The sequence below is a fragment of the Vipera berus genome (assembly GCF_964194415.1).
Source record: "Vipera berus genome assembly, chromosome: 11".
Taxonomy (NCBI): domain Eukaryota; kingdom Metazoa; phylum Chordata; class Lepidosauria; order Squamata; family Viperidae; genus Vipera; species Vipera berus.
Genome location: NC_138214.1, coordinates 7,369,213 through 7,387,349, shown reverse-complemented (window position 1 = coordinate 7,387,349; position 18,137 = coordinate 7,369,213). Strand labels below are relative to the sequence as shown.

The 18,137-nt window shown below is 39.1% G+C and overlaps 1 protein-coding gene across 13 annotated transcripts in view; it reads right to left on the bottom strand.

Annotated features, from left to right (window-relative positions):
* DIAPH2 (diaphanous related formin 2) overlaps positions 1–18,137 on the bottom strand; it is a 261,529-nt gene that overhangs the window by 235,955 nt on the left and 7,437 nt on the right. For 11 of the 13 annotated variants that reach the window (XM_081336767.1, XM_081336764.1, XM_081336762.1 and 8 more), the window contains exons 2-4: positions 9,090–9,122; positions 7,481–7,657; positions 835–939 (exon numbers count right to left, since the gene is read on the bottom strand). In XM_081336767.1, coding sequence (XP_081192893.1) covers positions 835–939; positions 7,481–7,657; positions 9,090–9,122 — 315 coding nt within the window. Of the gene's footprint in view, positions 1–834; positions 940–7,480; positions 7,658–9,089; positions 9,123–18,137 lie in introns of those variants that run through there. The other 2 variants (XM_081336765.1, XM_081336759.1) reach the window with 2 other exon arrangements.

The window sequence follows — 18,137 nt, the reverse complement described above, 5'->3', positions numbered from 1 at the left end:
CTACCTGTTCCCTGTAATTCCACAGCCAAGGAATTTATTGGCCTGGTGTAGAAATACAATTTGCTTCAAGGCATGGGGGGAAAAAAGTTTCCAATGTGAGTTCAACACAACCAAACTGACAACAGACTGTTTTATTAGCCCTTGAAAGGTGTTTACTGCTCGGCCTTGTATCTTGTATTTTAAAGCAATTGATTAGACTCCAGAGCCTTTCGCAAAAGCTACTTCACAATGAAAGCGTTGCTTGCACAATTCTTGCAGAATTTTACGTAACAGTCCTAACAATCGTAGGTAGGATTCCTCTTGGACCCAAACAGATTTGAAGATCACGAGACAGGAGAGGAAACATCCCAAGAAAAAAGAGCATAGGAAAATAAAATCATTGATCGCAGCATTTTTTTTAAATAGCACAAAATTTATAGCATCAGTCAACAGGAAGGCAGTTAGGAAAGAAATTTTTGCACCTTAAGTCAGAAAGTCCAATTTTTTTATATATATATTTTTTTATTTTGCTATCATGCATGCAAGAGACACTGTGGAAAAAGCTTGATAATTATTCCAGAGCGGTGGATTTAAAATACTTATTGGTTTACTGTAAAGGGAGAATCATGTTTCAAATTACTATCCGGTTGTGAGATATGCAATACGTTCTAATTAAGGCTTTCTATCTACCCTTGAAGGCATCTTAAAGGATTTCAGCAAGAAAGCTTTGTAGGTGCTCTTAATAATGATAAACTGAAGCAGAAATTTGGAGATTTCAGTTGAAAACTGCAGATGTTGTTAAGAGTATTACTCTGACCTATCTTGGGAAACGAGGAAGGCACAAATTCTACTTACAGATTTGGCAGTTGCGGAAATGTACTGGACAACCATTTCACGTTTTGTGGTCAAATCTTTATTCCGTAAAGGAGCTTTTCGTTCTTCATTTAGATTCATGTCTTCCTATAAATAAATAGGCATAACATTGCCAAGATTGGATTATTACGTCATAGTTTTACTTAATCTTCATGACTGCAGATGCTAAGAATTGCTCTACATCTAGGCAGAATATAGGGTTGGCTGCTTTAATTGAGGCAGGCTATTCTTCATCCTTATCCTAAGCTATTAGTTTATTGAAACAGCTTTAATGTACACTTCAAACTCTTCCTTTTTAGCCTCCGTATCACACCCAAAGTCAAGACCGGAATTAGCACAGGACCGGGAACAGATATGTGTCTCGGCTCAGAAATTGTTGTAACAAGTCATCAAAGAATTGTTTATTCCAACAGAAATTGAGAATGGCTGGAAAACAGTGTGAGGACTGAAGGACAGCCATTTTCTCTATTTTCTCTAAAAGGTAAAGGTAAAGGTTCCCCCGCACATGCGTGCTAGTCGTTTCCAACTCTAGGGGCCGGTGCTCATCTCCGTTTCAAAGCCAAAGAGCCAGCGCTTGTCTGAGGACATCTCCGTGGTCATGTGGCCGGCATGACTAGACGCCAAAGGCGCACGGAACGCTGTTACCTTCCCACCGCAGTGGTCCCTATTTTTCTACTTGCATTTTTACATGCTTTCGAACTGCTAGGTTGGCAGAAGCTGGGACGAGTAACAGGCGCTCACTCTGCTACACAGCACTCGGGATTCGACCCGCCAAACTGCCGACCTTCCGATCGACAAGCTCAGCGTCCTAACCCACTGAGCCACCGCTATTACCCCATTAATTTGTACATTAAAACAGTGGACAACATTTGGAAACAGTGTTACCGTAACTTGCATTAAAAATGGCTCCCAACATTGTCTTTTGGAAGGATGGATCCCAGATTTTAAAATACTTAACACTTAGGAATGATTACAATAAACATAATTTGATGGTGAGCATAAATAACAACCAGTCTTAAATTTAAGCAGCATATTTAATGTGTACCGACACATGCACACATACATACATAAATATACACTTTTGTTTACTTCAGTTTCAGTCAGTCTTAGACCAGTAAAAGCAATGTGTCCATTAATGCTCTGAGTACTTATAAATCTATCTTAAGTGTCAGTAAATAAAATCTAAGACAAAACTAAAATATGTTTATAAAACAACTTGTCCATTTGGAGTAAAGTCCAAATGGAATAAACCTATCTAATAGTATCTAAAATTGTATAAAATGGGGTAGCATCTAAAATTACAAAAATGTGACAGTAACTAAAATTTACGTTAAATGTCATGACATATTAAATTAGAAAAAAGTGACATCAAAGACTAGATACTATCTTTGTAGATACTACCTAGATGCATAGTATCTATGTATCTAGAGATGTTACATTTTATAGCAGTAGCACTTAGACTTATATACCGCTTCACAGTGCTTTACAGCCCTCTCTAAGTGGTTTACAGACTCAGCATCTTGCCCCCAACAATCGGGATCCTCATTTTACCAACCTCAGAAGGATGGAAGGCTGAGTCAAGGGAGAATCAAACTGCTGGCAGTTGGCAGAATTAGCCTGCAATACTGCATTCTAACCACTGTGCCACCAGGGCTCTTTAGTAATGCATCTGCATAGTAGGAACAAGGTTCATGAGGGGTGCAGTGGATCCTACATGCTGTGGTGTAAAACCGAGCTACGTGCATTGTAATAAACATCAGTTTATCTATGGCCAACATCTGGGAATAGGCCAACTCTGAGCAACCAGGATATCTGCTGATCAGAAGGAAGATCAATCTGATTCAGGTTTTGCTGTAAAAAGAGCAGTGAAGAAGAACATTCCCTGTGGTTTCCAGAAAGACAAAGGCAAGGTCTTTCAAAGCTGGCTCTTTTCTTATATGTGACATCTAATACTGCCGAGGGGAGAATATGACATTGGGCAAGAGAAAAAGCTTGTCAGGGGTTGGTTGGGTGTTTCTAGTTTTAAACCCTTTCAGAATTTTTAAAAGAACAGAATTCCTTAAAAATCTAAATTTATGAGACAAAAACACGGGCTGGACTGTTCCAAAAATCAGGAAGTCCGACAAAAATGTCACACTGTAACATCTATTAACGAGAATAGATTGTTTTTCTTCTTAAGCAGGCTTTGAGAGGAGAGTGCTTGCAATTGCTTTACCACTTGGATTCTTCGGCTCCGTGGTAGGTAAAAGTGCACACGAAGTGGGATACGGAAGTCCCAAGAAATTCACGAGAACGCATTCGCTCTCATGAAAAGTAGTAGATCAAACAGCCTAATGGCTTGCTTAAATAATGGAGGGCACTGCATTTCCACTACATTACGGCCCATTAAAATGGAAAAGCAAGTTGATGTTTGACTCCTTGTGGCACATATGAGCACTCATCCGTATGATTTTTCTTGGCATCAATACTGCAGTGTTTTGCCAACGCCGTGTTTTCTGATTTTTGTAGACTTATCATCCCTGGTATTTGCCGGTAGTCTCCAGCCAATGACTAACCACAAACACACAGAGGCAGTTGCCAAGGCAGACAAACGTGGCCCACAACCACTGTTGGCTGAGGCTCTTCACTCTAAAGGAGAGAGCAAATCAACCTCCATTATGTGATTTCCTACAAGATAACAAGCAGAGCCTAATCCTTGGATAAGAACTGTAGACATCCAGTGAATACTATGAAAACATCTCACAAAACTTTCACAAAAGGGCCCTTTAAAAAATAATAATAACATCATCAAATCTGGTTTGGAAGCAACAGCAACCTGTACAAAATAAAAACAGCAAAATAACCCCTGATCCTTAAGAATACTTTTTTTTAATGGCTTGAGCTTTATAGAGCAAAACCTGTACACTATCATCCTCAACATTTAGTCACTTCTGCTATAGTGACTAAGATCTGTTGCAATTTACAGCATTTGCAAACCTCTATAACAGAGGTCCCCAACCTTGGGGGCACCAGGGACCAATTCCATGGAGAGAAGTTTTTTTGTGGACCAGGGGGAGGGGTGTGTGGTTTTGTGTGCTGTCTGCATCCCACAGATGGGGCTTTTGCTTGTTTGTGCAGACCGGTCCACAGCCCAGGGGTTGGGGATCCCTGCTCTATAACATTTGAGCCATACCATCATTAAGTAATTGACGACTTTTGCACAAATGTTATCATCAGGCCAAAGTCATAAATTCATACACGTAGCAAAATGTCTGTTCACAACATTGCTATGCAAATTAGGTAAATCTTCAGGGTACTCTATTTTCTGATTAAATGGACATTTCTGAATAATCATCACCCTCTTCCAAGTAGTCTTTAAAAAGCAAGACTTCACTGTGGGTAGGATTTATTTATTTTTTGCAATTTTAGAATGTTGCTTTATTTATAGTTACATTTACATTTATATACCGCCCTATTCCCTGAGGACTCAGGGCGGTTTACAGGGAATTAAAATCCACCATACAAAAGTTAAAAAAAAACCAATTAAAAAAAAATATTAAATTACCCTGTATACATTAAAACCCCAATTAAAAATTTCTCCTCAGCCTGGGCCTGAGAGCTCAAAGAGCCAGGTCTTCAGGCCCCGGCGGAATGATCGGAGGTCGGGGGCAGTCCTCAGCTCCACCGGCAGCTGGTTCCAGAGGGCAGGCGCTCCCACCGAGAAGGCCCTATCCCTGGGTGTCACCCGCCGGCAATCTCTCACCGGCGGCACCCTGAGCAGACCCTCCCTGTGGGAGCGCACTGGGCGAAGGGCGTTTGATGCCGGCAGCAGGTGTTCCCTCAAATAGCCCGGACCCAGGCCATGTAGGGCTTTATAGGTAATAACCAGCACCTTGAATTTCACCCGGAGGGCAACCGGAAGCCAATGCAGCTCGCGGAGTAGAGGTGTTACATGGGAGTATCGGGAGACCCCCATTACAACTCGCGCGGCCGCATTCTGCACCAGTTGAAGCCTCCGAGTGGTCTTCAAGGGCAGCCCCATGTAGAGAGCGTTACAGTAGTCCAAACAGGAGGTCACAAGCGCATGAGTAACTGTGCGTAGGGCGTCTCGGTCCAGATAGGGACGCAACTGGCGCACCAGGCGAACCTGTGCAAAAGCCCCCCTGGTCACGGCTCCTATGTGGTCTTCAAAATTGAGCCGTGAATCCAGGAGGACGCCCAGGTTGCGAGCCCTATCAACGGGGGGTAACACCTCACCCCCCATCGTTAGAGGTGGAATAACTTGGTTAACCCGAGATGCCGATATGCACAGCCACTCAGTCTTGGCGGGATTGAGACGAAGCCTGTTTCTCCCCATCCAGACCTGAACCGCCTCCAGGCACCGGGACATCACGGAGAGGGCATCGCTGGGTTGGTTCGGGGTGGAAAGAAAAAGTTGGGTATCATCAGCGTACTGGTGATACCCCACACCGAAACCACGAATGATCTCGCCCAGCGGCTTCATATAGATGTTGAACAGGAGAGGCGAGAGGACCGACCCCTGCGGAACTCCACAAATGAGAGACCTCGGGGTGGATCTCTGCCCTCCTGTCAACACCGACTGCGAGCGGCCCTGGAGGTAGGAGGAGAACCACCGTAAAACGGTGCCTCCCACTCCCAACCCCCTGAGACGCCGCAGCAGGATACCATGGTCGATGGTATCGAAAGCCGCTGAGAGATCTAATAGGACCAGGACAGAGGAGCAACCCCTGTCCCTAGCCCTCCAGAGATCATTCACCAGCGCGACCAATGCCGTCTCCGTGCTGTATCCGGGCCTGAAGCCCGATTGGTATGGGTCCAGATAATCAGTTTCCTCCAGGAACAGAGGGAGCTGATGCGCCACCACACTCTCAACAACCTTCGCCAGAAAGCGAAGGTTGGAGACTGGACGATAGTTGTTTAAAACAGCCGGGTCCAAAGCAGGCTTCTTGAGAAGGGGCCTCACCACCGCCTCCTTCAAGGCGGCAGGGAAGACACCCTCCTTCAAAGAAGCAGTTATTACTGCATGGAACCAGCCTCGTGTTCCCTCCCGAGCCGCATAAGCTAGCCAGGAGGGGCACGGATCCAACAAACAGGTGGTGGTGCTCAGTCTCCCCATGATCCTGTCCACATCATCAGGGGAAACAGGGTCGAACTCAGTCCAGATAACGTGCTCAAGACCGCCTGATTCCTCCACGTCAGACTCTGCCCAGTCAGAGTCCAGGCCGGTCCGGATCAGAGCGATTTTGTCCGCCAGATGATGACTAAACTCCTCGGCTCGTCCCTGCAAGGGATCCTCTCTCACCTCCTGGTTAAGGAGGGAGCGAGTCACCCTAAACAGGGCGGCCGGGCGATTATCTGCGGACGCGATAAGGGAGGCAAAGTAGTTAGACTTTGCCGTCCTTATCGCCGCAAGATAAGACCTTATAAAGGTTCTTAACTGCAATCGGTCGGATTCGGATCGGCTGGATCTCCAACCGCTCTCTAGACCTCGTCTCCGACGCTTCATCTCCCGGAGCTCCACAGAGAACCATGGGGCCCAGCGGGATCTGCGCCGAGTCAGAGGTCGCATGGGTACAACACAGTCGAGTGCCCTGGTGGCAGCCGTTTCCCAGGCCTCCACCAGAGCATCGACTGGGCTGTGGGTGAGGGTGATAGGTATCGGCCCAAGCGCCCTCTGGAACCGGTCCGGGTCCATTAGGCGCCGGGTCCATTAGGCGCTTTACATTTTTTAAATATTTAATTTTAATTTATTTGGGTTTTAATCTTTTATTATATTGATTAAACTGCACATCTCCCAGAGCTCCTCTACGAGGTAAATGGGTGGTTAAGAAGTTTGATGTATAAATAAATAAAGAGGCTACAAGGAAATAAAACATAGGAAGTTTGAACAACAACAGTCATATGATTAACAAATGCCTGTTTATAAAATAGTTCTTAACGATGCAATTGTTATGGTAATAAAGTTCAACATGTTTTGTTAAAAAAATATGAACTGCTAATCCTTTATATTTCTGCTAAAATGGACTACAGCCTGAAAACATATATTCCATAATAAATATATTGGTTTCTTTGTTTTCGCTGCAACAGGCTAACTTGGTGATAAATACTACAAAGGAGTGCTTTTAAATCTTTGTAATCTTCTTGACAAAAATCCTTAATAACTTCCATTAGGAAATAATGGAAATAAGGTTTATTTACCAGATGGCTTTCATTTTCAAAACTATTTTCACTCACTGGTAAATTTATTCCATACCCATCGGCACCCTAATCATTAATGAGCGTTTTGAGTTGCAAACTATTAGTGGCAAATTGCAAACTATTGAAAAATTGTCTTTATGGGCTAAGACATGATTAATCTATTACACACAATTATGTGGTCACTGAGAAGATGAAAATGTCACAAGGACTGCCTATTAGCATCTTTATATGAACTAAAATGGGCTTTCTGTCCCTCTACTCAAGAAAATCAATGTCAAAGCCACGTTAGAATCCTCCATCCTCAAATTGTCAACTTTTAATTAGTGTTTTCACTTTTCTTAAGGAAAGGAACTTTCATTCAGAAGTTTGATAGACCAAGCTCTCATACAATGTGCTGTTCCTAATATAGGTACCAGGGAATAAAACTTACCATCATTTTCTCAAAGAGGTCCATAACTTCTTTTTCCGATAAATTCATTGAACGTTCATCAAACAGTGGTTGAGGCACTGGCAATTCAAATATAGAGGACTGTGAGTCGATGGGGTGCTGGATAAGAAGTCTCTCCTTTTTGACTCCAGCTTTCCTAAAACTAGTTAATCTGTCCCTCTGCAAAAAGAAAATAATATATTCTTAAACGTAGATTCTAGGAGGAAACACACTGACCCATTACTTCACATGCTAACACAGGAATAATCATGCCCAAAATTAAGCCGTACCACTTATTTCTGAGACTGTACTTCATGTGCTTTGTTCTACCTAATCTTGGTTACTGCAAAGAATCAGGATATGTGGTTCATTAAAATAGCAAATCTCCAGATCTGGAACCAAATCACTTTTGAAACCAGAGAAGCTAAGTTTAAGTTGAGCTAATACTTATTCTGCATCAATTTCTTCTGCAATTAAACAAGGCACAATCTGACTGAGATTCCAGAAGTACATTGTTCTCTGAAGTCTTTTAGGCCAATACGAAAACCCACTTCATGTATAAAATTAAAATAAGGTATTTAAGGAAAGAACATTTAGACTTTGGGAACATTTTTACATATCTAACACTTAGATTTGTTCTTACATAATCGCAGCATGCTCGGCTTCAGAGTATAAAAGGGACATCATTTCCGTAAACTGTTGACTGGAGAATGTTTAATAAACTGAATATAAGTTCCTTTTGTAAAGCCTGAACCAGAGCATTTTTAAGGCCCTCCATGATGTAAGTACAGTCTCATCACAGAAACAAATCAGCTGTAAAGATGCTTTACGTAACATAAAGTTACATGCTTCATAACATTAGTTGAAGATAACATTAGGAAGCGCAATGTTGCAGGCAGAAGAGCTCAATGTATTGTTTCTCTCAGCACTGCATGCAAGCCTGGTTATATATTAGTAGAAAAAAAAATCTAGTTTAGCTTTTGCTTAGCCAGAATGTATATTCAGTATAACGAGGGTCAGCAAAAGGGTGGGGGCCACTTCGAATGAAGAGAATCCTTCCTAAAATGAATGAGACGGATGTAGCTTGGTAAATCACAGAGGATTTTACTGCAACAAGCTATGGGTTGCAATGCATCCAATGCTCCAGATACATAAGAGTGCAAAATTGCAGTTAATGGCCAATTCCTTTCAAGGTGTGAATTTATAGTATGTGTTGAATTGGAGATAGGTGTTTTTTTTTTTAATAAACAGATCAGTCATCGCTAAGGGTGCCATAATTGCTTTTTGGAATCAGAATACAACATAATATCCGGTGACGTTATCTACTTCCCATTTTAGAAGACTGGTTAAAATTATATCAACACATGGAAGGCTGGTACTCAGATCCTAATTTTGATCTGTCATCATGGCAACCAATTTAATTTTGAGATTTCCTTGGAATACAATTCTCTATGGTAGGAGGTGACAGCTTGTGACCCTAGTACGAAAACCAGTTAGGATGTTAGTGGTTATTAATTGGAACACATCGTATACCTCTATTTATAATTAAAGTTATGCAAGATACTGTAAGCAACATGCACTAGAAATACAAACCCACATATGAGGATCTTACCACATCATCTGCCAAAGTTTTTATCTGTAGATTCTATGCAAATCAAGAAGACAAGAAAATGTGTGTTACCTACTGTAAATTAAATTTAGAGATGCCTCTTTTCATTTATATTGAAATCTTTTATTTTCTGACTAATAAATGAGTAAATATCAACCTCAAAGAGTATCAAACTTATTGCCATCACAGAAACTTCCTCCAGAATGCAGGCTATTACCCACATCATTCTAAACCAGGTGTGGCTGTCTCAGGTATTATGGAATTTGAAGTCCACAGGTCATAAAGTTGCCATAGTTGTCCAGCCCTACTCTAAACCCATCTATTCAGCTATTCCACTTTCCAGTTTTCACTATGAAACCTGTACAAAGAATACGAACTAAAGGAGAAGACCTTCGAACAGAAAGAGAGAAAAGCAAATAAAGCTAATTGATGTGATGTATTATTTTCATTCTGCCAATTTAGAATCAACCTTGTAATTGGAAAATTGGGTCTATAAGCTATGACCTTTAGATCACTGCTGCAAAACCTTAAAATGAACTCTCAAAATATACTGTGAAACAAGAAGTTAACTTGGAAGTTTTGATAATGCTCTTGGCCAAAATATACAATATGGTCCTAAAAGTAGGATGATGATTATGCAGGCACCTTGTCCCAATTCCTTCCTTCCTTCCTTCCTTCCTTCCTTCCTTCCTTCCTTCCTTCCTTCCTTCCTTCCTTCCTTCCTTCCCTCCCTCCCTCCCTCCCTCCCTCCCTCCCTCCCTTGCAACCAAGCAACCAACCAACCTTTCTATGACTCAACCCACCAGGCTCCTTCTTTACTAAAATGTTACTATGCTTTCAGAGATTCTTAGAAAACAAAAGTAATTGAATCTGCTTTACTAGAAGGGTGTCCACCTACTTCTGACAAATATAATGTTAAGCAAAGATGATAGAGACACCATGGGAAGTTATAGGAACCACCTCAGTAGATTTCTTTTTGGTAAATAGCTACTACGTAACTGGTTACACCTAACCTATTTGCTGATTATTCTCCAGAGTACATTCTCAACGTTCCAAATGTGCTCAGCAGTGCCCATTCACCCCAAAGTAGCTTACTTCTAATCAAGCTATCCTGGCCTTTGATCACAATTCTTCATGATGCAATTTGAGCTACAGTGGTATAGTCATTAGGGTCTTGGACTGGAATTGGGAAAAAACAAAACAGGTTCATGTACCGGTACATCTTTGACCATGGTTCAGTCATCAATTCTAGACCAGCCAACCTCTCCCACTTCAATGGGAAATGCGGAAACATGCGGGAAGGGACTACTACATATCTGATCTTGAGTACATGCATAAGAAGTGGGGATTGACCTCTAGCATATTAATTAATTAAAATGCAAGTAGGTTCACCGCATATTGAAGGCTTTTAAAGAGCCACGTCTTTATGAACAAAGGCCTAACTTGTCACGATTTACCAGCTTGTAAAATTTTTAAAAGTCCTTCAAACTATGACACAGAACTAGCTTAAAAGAAAAATTATCATGATTTATCACAGAAACTCGGGGGGGGGGGTCACTGCTGCTTAAGTAGCAATCTCTTATTCTGCTAAACAAAAAACATTTTCTCTGGGAACGGTAACAGAACTGCTAAATACTTACTCTCTCATCCAATGTGCCACCTAATCTTATTTGTTTCGTTTGACCCATACAATGGTGACTATAACATTTCTCTTTTATGTTATGAAACTATTTTCAGAAAGGACACGCAGCACTATATTTCTGTTTCATGTAATAACTCAAGCAAAGCTATTTGGAAAGTTAGTTTGAAGCTATTGTTGTATTCTGGATGTATTCCTATTTCCCCCCCCCCCCCAGCAATATGCCACATGTTGTATTAAATTCAGCTACACTTATTTATTCCAATGTATTTTATTCATCAATAATACATAAGATTCTTCACTCCAAAGCTCATCAAAAAAGAGAGAAAAGCTATTACAGTACAATCCAGTTTGTTTTCCAGCTTTAACTATGACTGATTAACTATTCCTGTAATAGCACAGGAAATCTTTAGTGTTCCATCAAGGTTGCCATCGAAAAGCAGACATAATTCAAGGTGTAACTAGTCAATTATTGCAACTAGCATCCTTGAAGGACGACTTGAAGTCTAACACCGTTAACAATGTGAACTCAATCTTGCTTTAATTGCCTGAGATGAACAAGTTTGGTCTAAAATCCTCTTTTTATTCAACAAGCTATTGAACTGCAGGGGAAAAAAAATAATGCAGATCACTTTTCCTATCTATTTAGAAAATTGAATCCATGCTGGATAGGACATAAGCAAGTAATTTCTACTCTAATGTTTGCATTTATTTCTAAAAGCGCACTGCTTCGAGAAATGAGCAAGCTGACGTGGAAACGAAACAGGATCTGGTTGCTGCTCAATTTGAAAATCTCCTCTACTGTGAGAGGCCCAATCATCCACCCCACTGCTAGTATTTAATGGTGGAAATGACAAAAAGACAACATACATGAACATTTTTATTATTCTTCGCCTGGCCTTAATTTGCCACTTTAAAAGCATGTTGGTTAAATTTCAACTTGCACAGCACTCATAAATCAGATAATGAGTATATAACATAAACAAAACTCCTGAAAAAACTAATGCTGATGCATTGCTAATTAGTAAATCCAGCCCCTACACGAGAGTCATCAGAAAGTGTATAATCTTATTTAATGAGTCATGAGTTTTACCAAAGGAGATCCATTCCAATTAATTCCACTAGAAGCCTCCGCACAACTAGCAACACATTGCAAAGGAGTCCAGAAGCCACAACATCTGGAAACATAGAGCAGTACACTAGAAAAAGACCCACAAAAACAGAGAGAAGAAAAGCCACAAGGACGACAATTTGGGACAACAAAAATGCACCTTTCACCCACAAAGAATATAATTTGCTTAGCCACTGTAATTGGCTAGGCAAGCAGATGATCCAATTGCGGGTTTTTTGGAGAGAACAAAACAACATGTGTTTTACAAAAGGGATGGTGGCTTATCCTAAGCCAGGTTTAACCAGAGGGAACAGCATGTGAACCACAAGTCCTAAGCTTTCCTCATGCAAAAGAAAAGAGGGCTAGAAAGGACTTTGCTTCAGGAGTAATTAAAATCAAACAAGCAATTTATTCAACTAAATAAATCACAAGAGTTCACGTTCATGCTGTTGCTACTGAAGTGCAGGGTTTTTCTTTATTCTGAATTTAAAATCATCTGGATTTTTTTAAAGCATATTTCATTGATTAGGTGCCATTCAGGTCCATGTCAATGCTTGAAAGACCACAGACTGTAGACAGATTTTCGTGAGGACGATCTGTCCTCGGCATAATTTACAAGGGCTTCTGAGGTCTATTTTTTTCCTGTTAATTATAATAATAAAAAAAACTGTCATCAAAGTAGAGACAATTTCAATCTTTTAATACCTCTACATAAAAAAATAGCTTTAAGTGTCAGGTTAAGATTGAGACCAGAAAACTGGAGACCGTGAGTTCTAATCCTGCCTTAGGCATGAAGCCAGCCATCTCTCACAGCCCTAAAGAGGAAGCAACGGCAAACACTTCCGAAAACTTGCCAAGAAAACTGCAGGAACTAGTCCAGGAAATCGCCAGGAGTCAATAATGACTCACATACACACACCAGGGCTATACAAGGTCTGGCACAGTCTGCAGGCATTTTGCCATGTATACTGAAAGCCTTAGAGAGAAACATTCCTGAAAACAGCCTATTTTTTTTCTTTCCTAATTTAATCAGTTAAATGTTCTGCCTTGCGCACAATGTAGTACAAATAGCAACTTTTGTGTGTTACTAATGCTGTAATGATTTTGTAACAATCTTTACTTTGCTTGAAGAATAAACATAATTTGGAGGTTTCTAATAAAGTAGAAAAGCTTTTAACCATGGTATTTATATATATATATATATATATATATATATATATATATATATATATATATATATATATATATATATATATATATATATATATATATATATATATATATATATATATATATATATATATATATATATATATATATATATTTTCAGTATCAACTGTATTTTTGCTCATTTGGTATTCCATATGTCGATACTAGCAGTCATATTTGGCTTAATTGATCAAGAATAATGGGTAGATCTAAAACTGAGAGTCTAGGATTGCTTTGAATAAAAAGCTAAGATTTTTCTTGTCCTTCCTTCCTTCCTTCCTTCCTTCCTTCCTTCCTTCCTTCCTTTCTTTCTTTCTTTCTTTCTTTCTTTCTTTCTTTCTTTCATCACAAATTTGAGGAAGGGAGAAATGCAAGACCTTATGCTTTTGGAAAAAAAAGATACCACACACAACCTGTTAAGCATGTGGGGTACAAATTCCTATTCTTTAGTAATCTAGCAGGTGGTGCTATTAGATTACTACATGTAGTAATCACTTGTGGATTACTTACGCTTTCACAAAGCTGTAAAAAGCTGGCTCTTTCAAGGTCAGCCTGAAATGATCTAATCCCCAATAAAGTATTTTGGGTTTTAAGTAAGTTTCCTCCCCTTCAGCTTGCTATTTATCATTGCCATTTTGTTACTGTCCTTTTTCGTCTTCCTTTCGTGCTGCTATTTTAAGCTCTACTTTGGAAGCCACCTAGAATTACTAAAGTCCTTGGGTTTATTATGCTTTTCATATTATTTCTACGCCATCATTTTAAACCTACCTAGAACTGCTTCAATGGTTGAGGCAACATCCAAGGGAATAGGTGGGTAAATAAATATATAAATGCAAGAGCAGACCAGACACCTGTCAAGAGTATATTCAAACCAAAATTCAAATACAGATAATCCTCAGCTTACAACCACAACTGACCCCAACTGACTCCAAAATTTATGTTGCTAAGTGAAACATCTGTTAAGTGAATTTTGCCCCATTTTACAACCTGCCACAGTTGTTAAGAGAATCACTGCAGCTGTTACGTTAGTAACACGGTTGTTAAGCAAATCTGCCTTCCCCATGGACTTTGCTTGTCAGAAGGTCACAAAATCTGATCATATGACCCTGGGACACTGCAACCGTCATAAATATGAATGAGTTGCCAAGAATCTGAATTTTGATCACATGACCACGGGGATGCGGCAATAGGCCTAAGTGTGTAAAAGGGTCATAAGTCACTTTTTCCATGCCATTGTAACTTTAAAAGGTCTCTAAACTATCTGTAAATCTGGCACTTGAGTTCCTCAATTCTTATTCTGGGGCAAGGAATAGGACAGTATTAAGCTATAAGCTATATTCATTATTATGTAACTATCTTCAGAAAAAGCAATTTTATACTGAGGTAACTTAAGCTAAGCTTTATATTGGTTCAATCTGTTCAAATATTTTTCCACTCTTACTGCTATTTTGCTGAAACATTTCAAGAAGCAGCATTGGTCTATTTTATTTTAAACCCTTTCTGAGTACAAAGCAAACTAAATAGCAGGTTTACACATCAAATTCCAAAACCTGCCAAATGATTACTTTTTTTTTAGCCTAATAAGTAAGTAGAATTACCATCCAGCTCACTGGATCCTTGAAGTTATTTCTATCCAGAAGCATCTCACATTTCTTTTGTTGCTTTTCCAATATGCTGTCAAGTTAACATTAGCCACAATAAAGCAAATCTACAATGAAATATGGAATAACAAATTTGGATCACTATTAATACTTTTATTGAGGTCAGCGGTAGTCAGTCTCTTACAGTTAATGCAGTTGCAGGTAAAATATTTCTTCTGTACTGTTTAAACTTCAGTATAAAACATTAATTTATTATACTACTTCAAGATTGGGTACGGAGGTAAGGCATAATGCTGTCTTTTCATCCGTGCCCTAACCAATGTCTGAAACAATTTACATTTATAAATCATGTTTTACAGTTAGTATACTGCAATGGCCCAGCTAATTAGTCCGCTTAATTGTTAACAAACCATGGATTACTGTGTTGTGTGAACCTGACTCTGAAATACTGTATTTTATGTTCCTGCTCAATTCAGACTCTCACTGAAGCAAATCCATTGTTAGTGTTATAGAGCACAATGATATATATAACAAGTGACTTTCCAATTTGTTTGAATATCTAGTTAAGTGCAACGAGGCCTTCGCTTTGTCTGCTCTACTACACTGTCATTTTTGTAATACATTTCCCAAAATGTATTGAGAAATTTTCACTAGAAATGCAGATCTATGTCACATGCATTCTTACTAATACCAATACTTACTAATACTGGCTGAGGAATTCTGGGAGTTGAAATACACAAGTCATAAAAGGGCCAAGTTTGAAGACCCCTGATTTATACTAATGCCAGATCTTAAAAGTGAGGATATGACCCTCTTTAAAAGTGAAATCTGTGCATTGCCCCCTTTTCCCCAAGAAAATAAAATAAAATAAAAATGCTGCCCCAATTTTTTATTTGTTTGCCAAATTTTGGCAATATACGGTAATTTTGGAGGTTCACTAATCACTAAGGTGGTCCTAAGATTTGGTTTACAGACCTTCTTAATTCACCACAATTTGTTATATGCTAGTCAGAATTTAAATCCTAAATTCTGACTTGCATGGCTAGTTTAGGACGTCTGGGAGTTGATCTTCACAAGTCTTAAAGTTGCCAAGTTTGGAGACCCCTGATTTAAAGCAAAAGTCCAGTTCACCAGATAAGGAAAAAAAAACCCAATCCACCTTTATTTAGCAATTGGCTACAATTTATTTTTGGTTACAATTATTGGCTTCTGCATGCAAATAACATAGGAATCTGGTGAAATGAAACAAATTTATTTATCAACAAATCTCCATGAAAGGCAAAAAAAAGATCTACAGAGTAACTCTTGGCTATTATGCAATGTTGAATCATGATTATGGTTTATATTACAAGACAAACCAATGACTGTGAGGAATGTGAACTCTTTTAACCCGAGGAAATGTTCATTATTGGTAAATGCCATACAGTCTTTAGAAAGTTAGAACTATAAAGGCGCTCTCTCTCTCTCTCTCTCTCTCTCTCTCTCTCTCTCTATATATATATATATATATATATATATATATATATATATATATATATATATATATATATATATATATATATACACACACACACATATATATATGTGTATATATATGTATATATATGTATATATATGTATATATATGTATATATATGTATATATATGTATATATATGTATATACATATACATATACATATACATATACATATACATATATATAGACACACACATATACATACACACACTGTGGTCTTGCATAATTCATCAAGCTTTTTCCTGTTTTAGGTGGGTGCCAGTTTTAGTTCCCATGTCCCTTAGTTCAGGGGTAGGCAACCTTGGCTCTTTTATGACTCATGGACTTCAACTCCCAGAATTCCTGAGCCAGCACGGCTCAGCTTGGAAACCTCTCCCTTTCCCCTCAGAATGGCTGGCTCAGGAATTCTGGGAGTTGAAGTCCACGAGTCACAAAAGAGCCAAAGTTGCCTACCCCTGCCTTAAAGTTTCTCAATCTTATCAGAACAGCAGAGATTCTGCATGTCTGAAATCCCATAATTTAGGATAAAATATCTCCAATCCACACCTCAGAGTAATGATGAACTATGGTACTACTATTCAGCAGTTATGGGACCTCCAGACATCTTTCAATGTCCTATTTGTTTCAATATGTTGTTCGGAAAGTACACATTCATCTTCCATTTGGAAAGTTTATTAGGTTTAAAATCTCTTTGCAGTGTGCAAGACTCAAGGCAGCTTAACTTCACTAACAAGAGATAAATTTAGCCAGACATTTCAAGATCGCTAACGTGACCTTAATTTACTGTATTCATACATATCACTTGTTTTTTTTTTTGCCCTGTTTTAAAATGTAAAATGAGCATTCAGCATAAAAAACTGAATACGTTCCTAAAGAATATTTTGGTACAGATCCTGTTGCGTGCTGTTTTGAGATTAATTCACAGTGCATAGAAATAACGTGATGATTCAACTACACTTGTGTAAACAGAGATGTGCCCACTTGCCTCTTTATGAACGACACAACGAAAGCTGATTTACCAAATCAATAGTTTTAGTTCCAAAACAGTTGCACATCAACACAAGGAAATGAAGTTCATGTCTGTCAGACGCATAGAGCTCAATAACAAGCACTATTTAATGCGCAAATACACTGTCTAGTCCAGGCATGTTAAACTGCCGGCCCGCAGGCCGGATGCATCACGACGAAACCGCGCCCATGATACGTCGCGCGATGTCACGTGACATCGCGAGTTTGACATGCCTGGTCTTGTCCTTCTTCAGTCCACCATTATCTGGAATTAGAAAATGCTTAACTGTGCAATATCCACAAAAGCTCTGAAGAATTCCTAGGTAAAGGTGGCTTCTAACACTTCAACCTTATCTGTGAAGCCACACTGCCAATGTGAGTCACATTACAATATATTTCCAGTATGAAATCGTCAATTACTATATAATTCTATAAATATGTTCAGAAATAATGCCCCTAATGTGTTGAGAAAAAAGAGGTGAATAACGGAAACGTGTATGTTTAAAATTTTAAAACATTTAAAAATTAGCTGTGTACTGAAAAACCTTCATCCTCACCTACATATCTATTTGCCATGGGACTATTTATCAAACTGAAGCTGAAAACTGATACCTAGAGAAAAATGCATACATAAAAACAAATTCCAAACTGAGATAAAGAATATTTAAAGGAGGCCATACAACCAGCATCCAAGCAATAAAACTATGACTAATAATGCTTTAGATGTTTTCCTTGGGGATGTTGTCATATCAAAGTCAACACGATGGAATTCAAGGCATGTATTACAAACACATTGCTTTAATTCCTGTGCTGGGAAAGGGTTTAGAATTCCAGACTTGATAAATCAGTTTGATTTCTACTGAAAACCTATGCATTTTATTCCCTTATGGAATGCATATTCTACCTTTCCTCATGGTATTCCTATTATAATCTTGTGAGGTTGGTTGGATTGAGAAAGTATGGCTA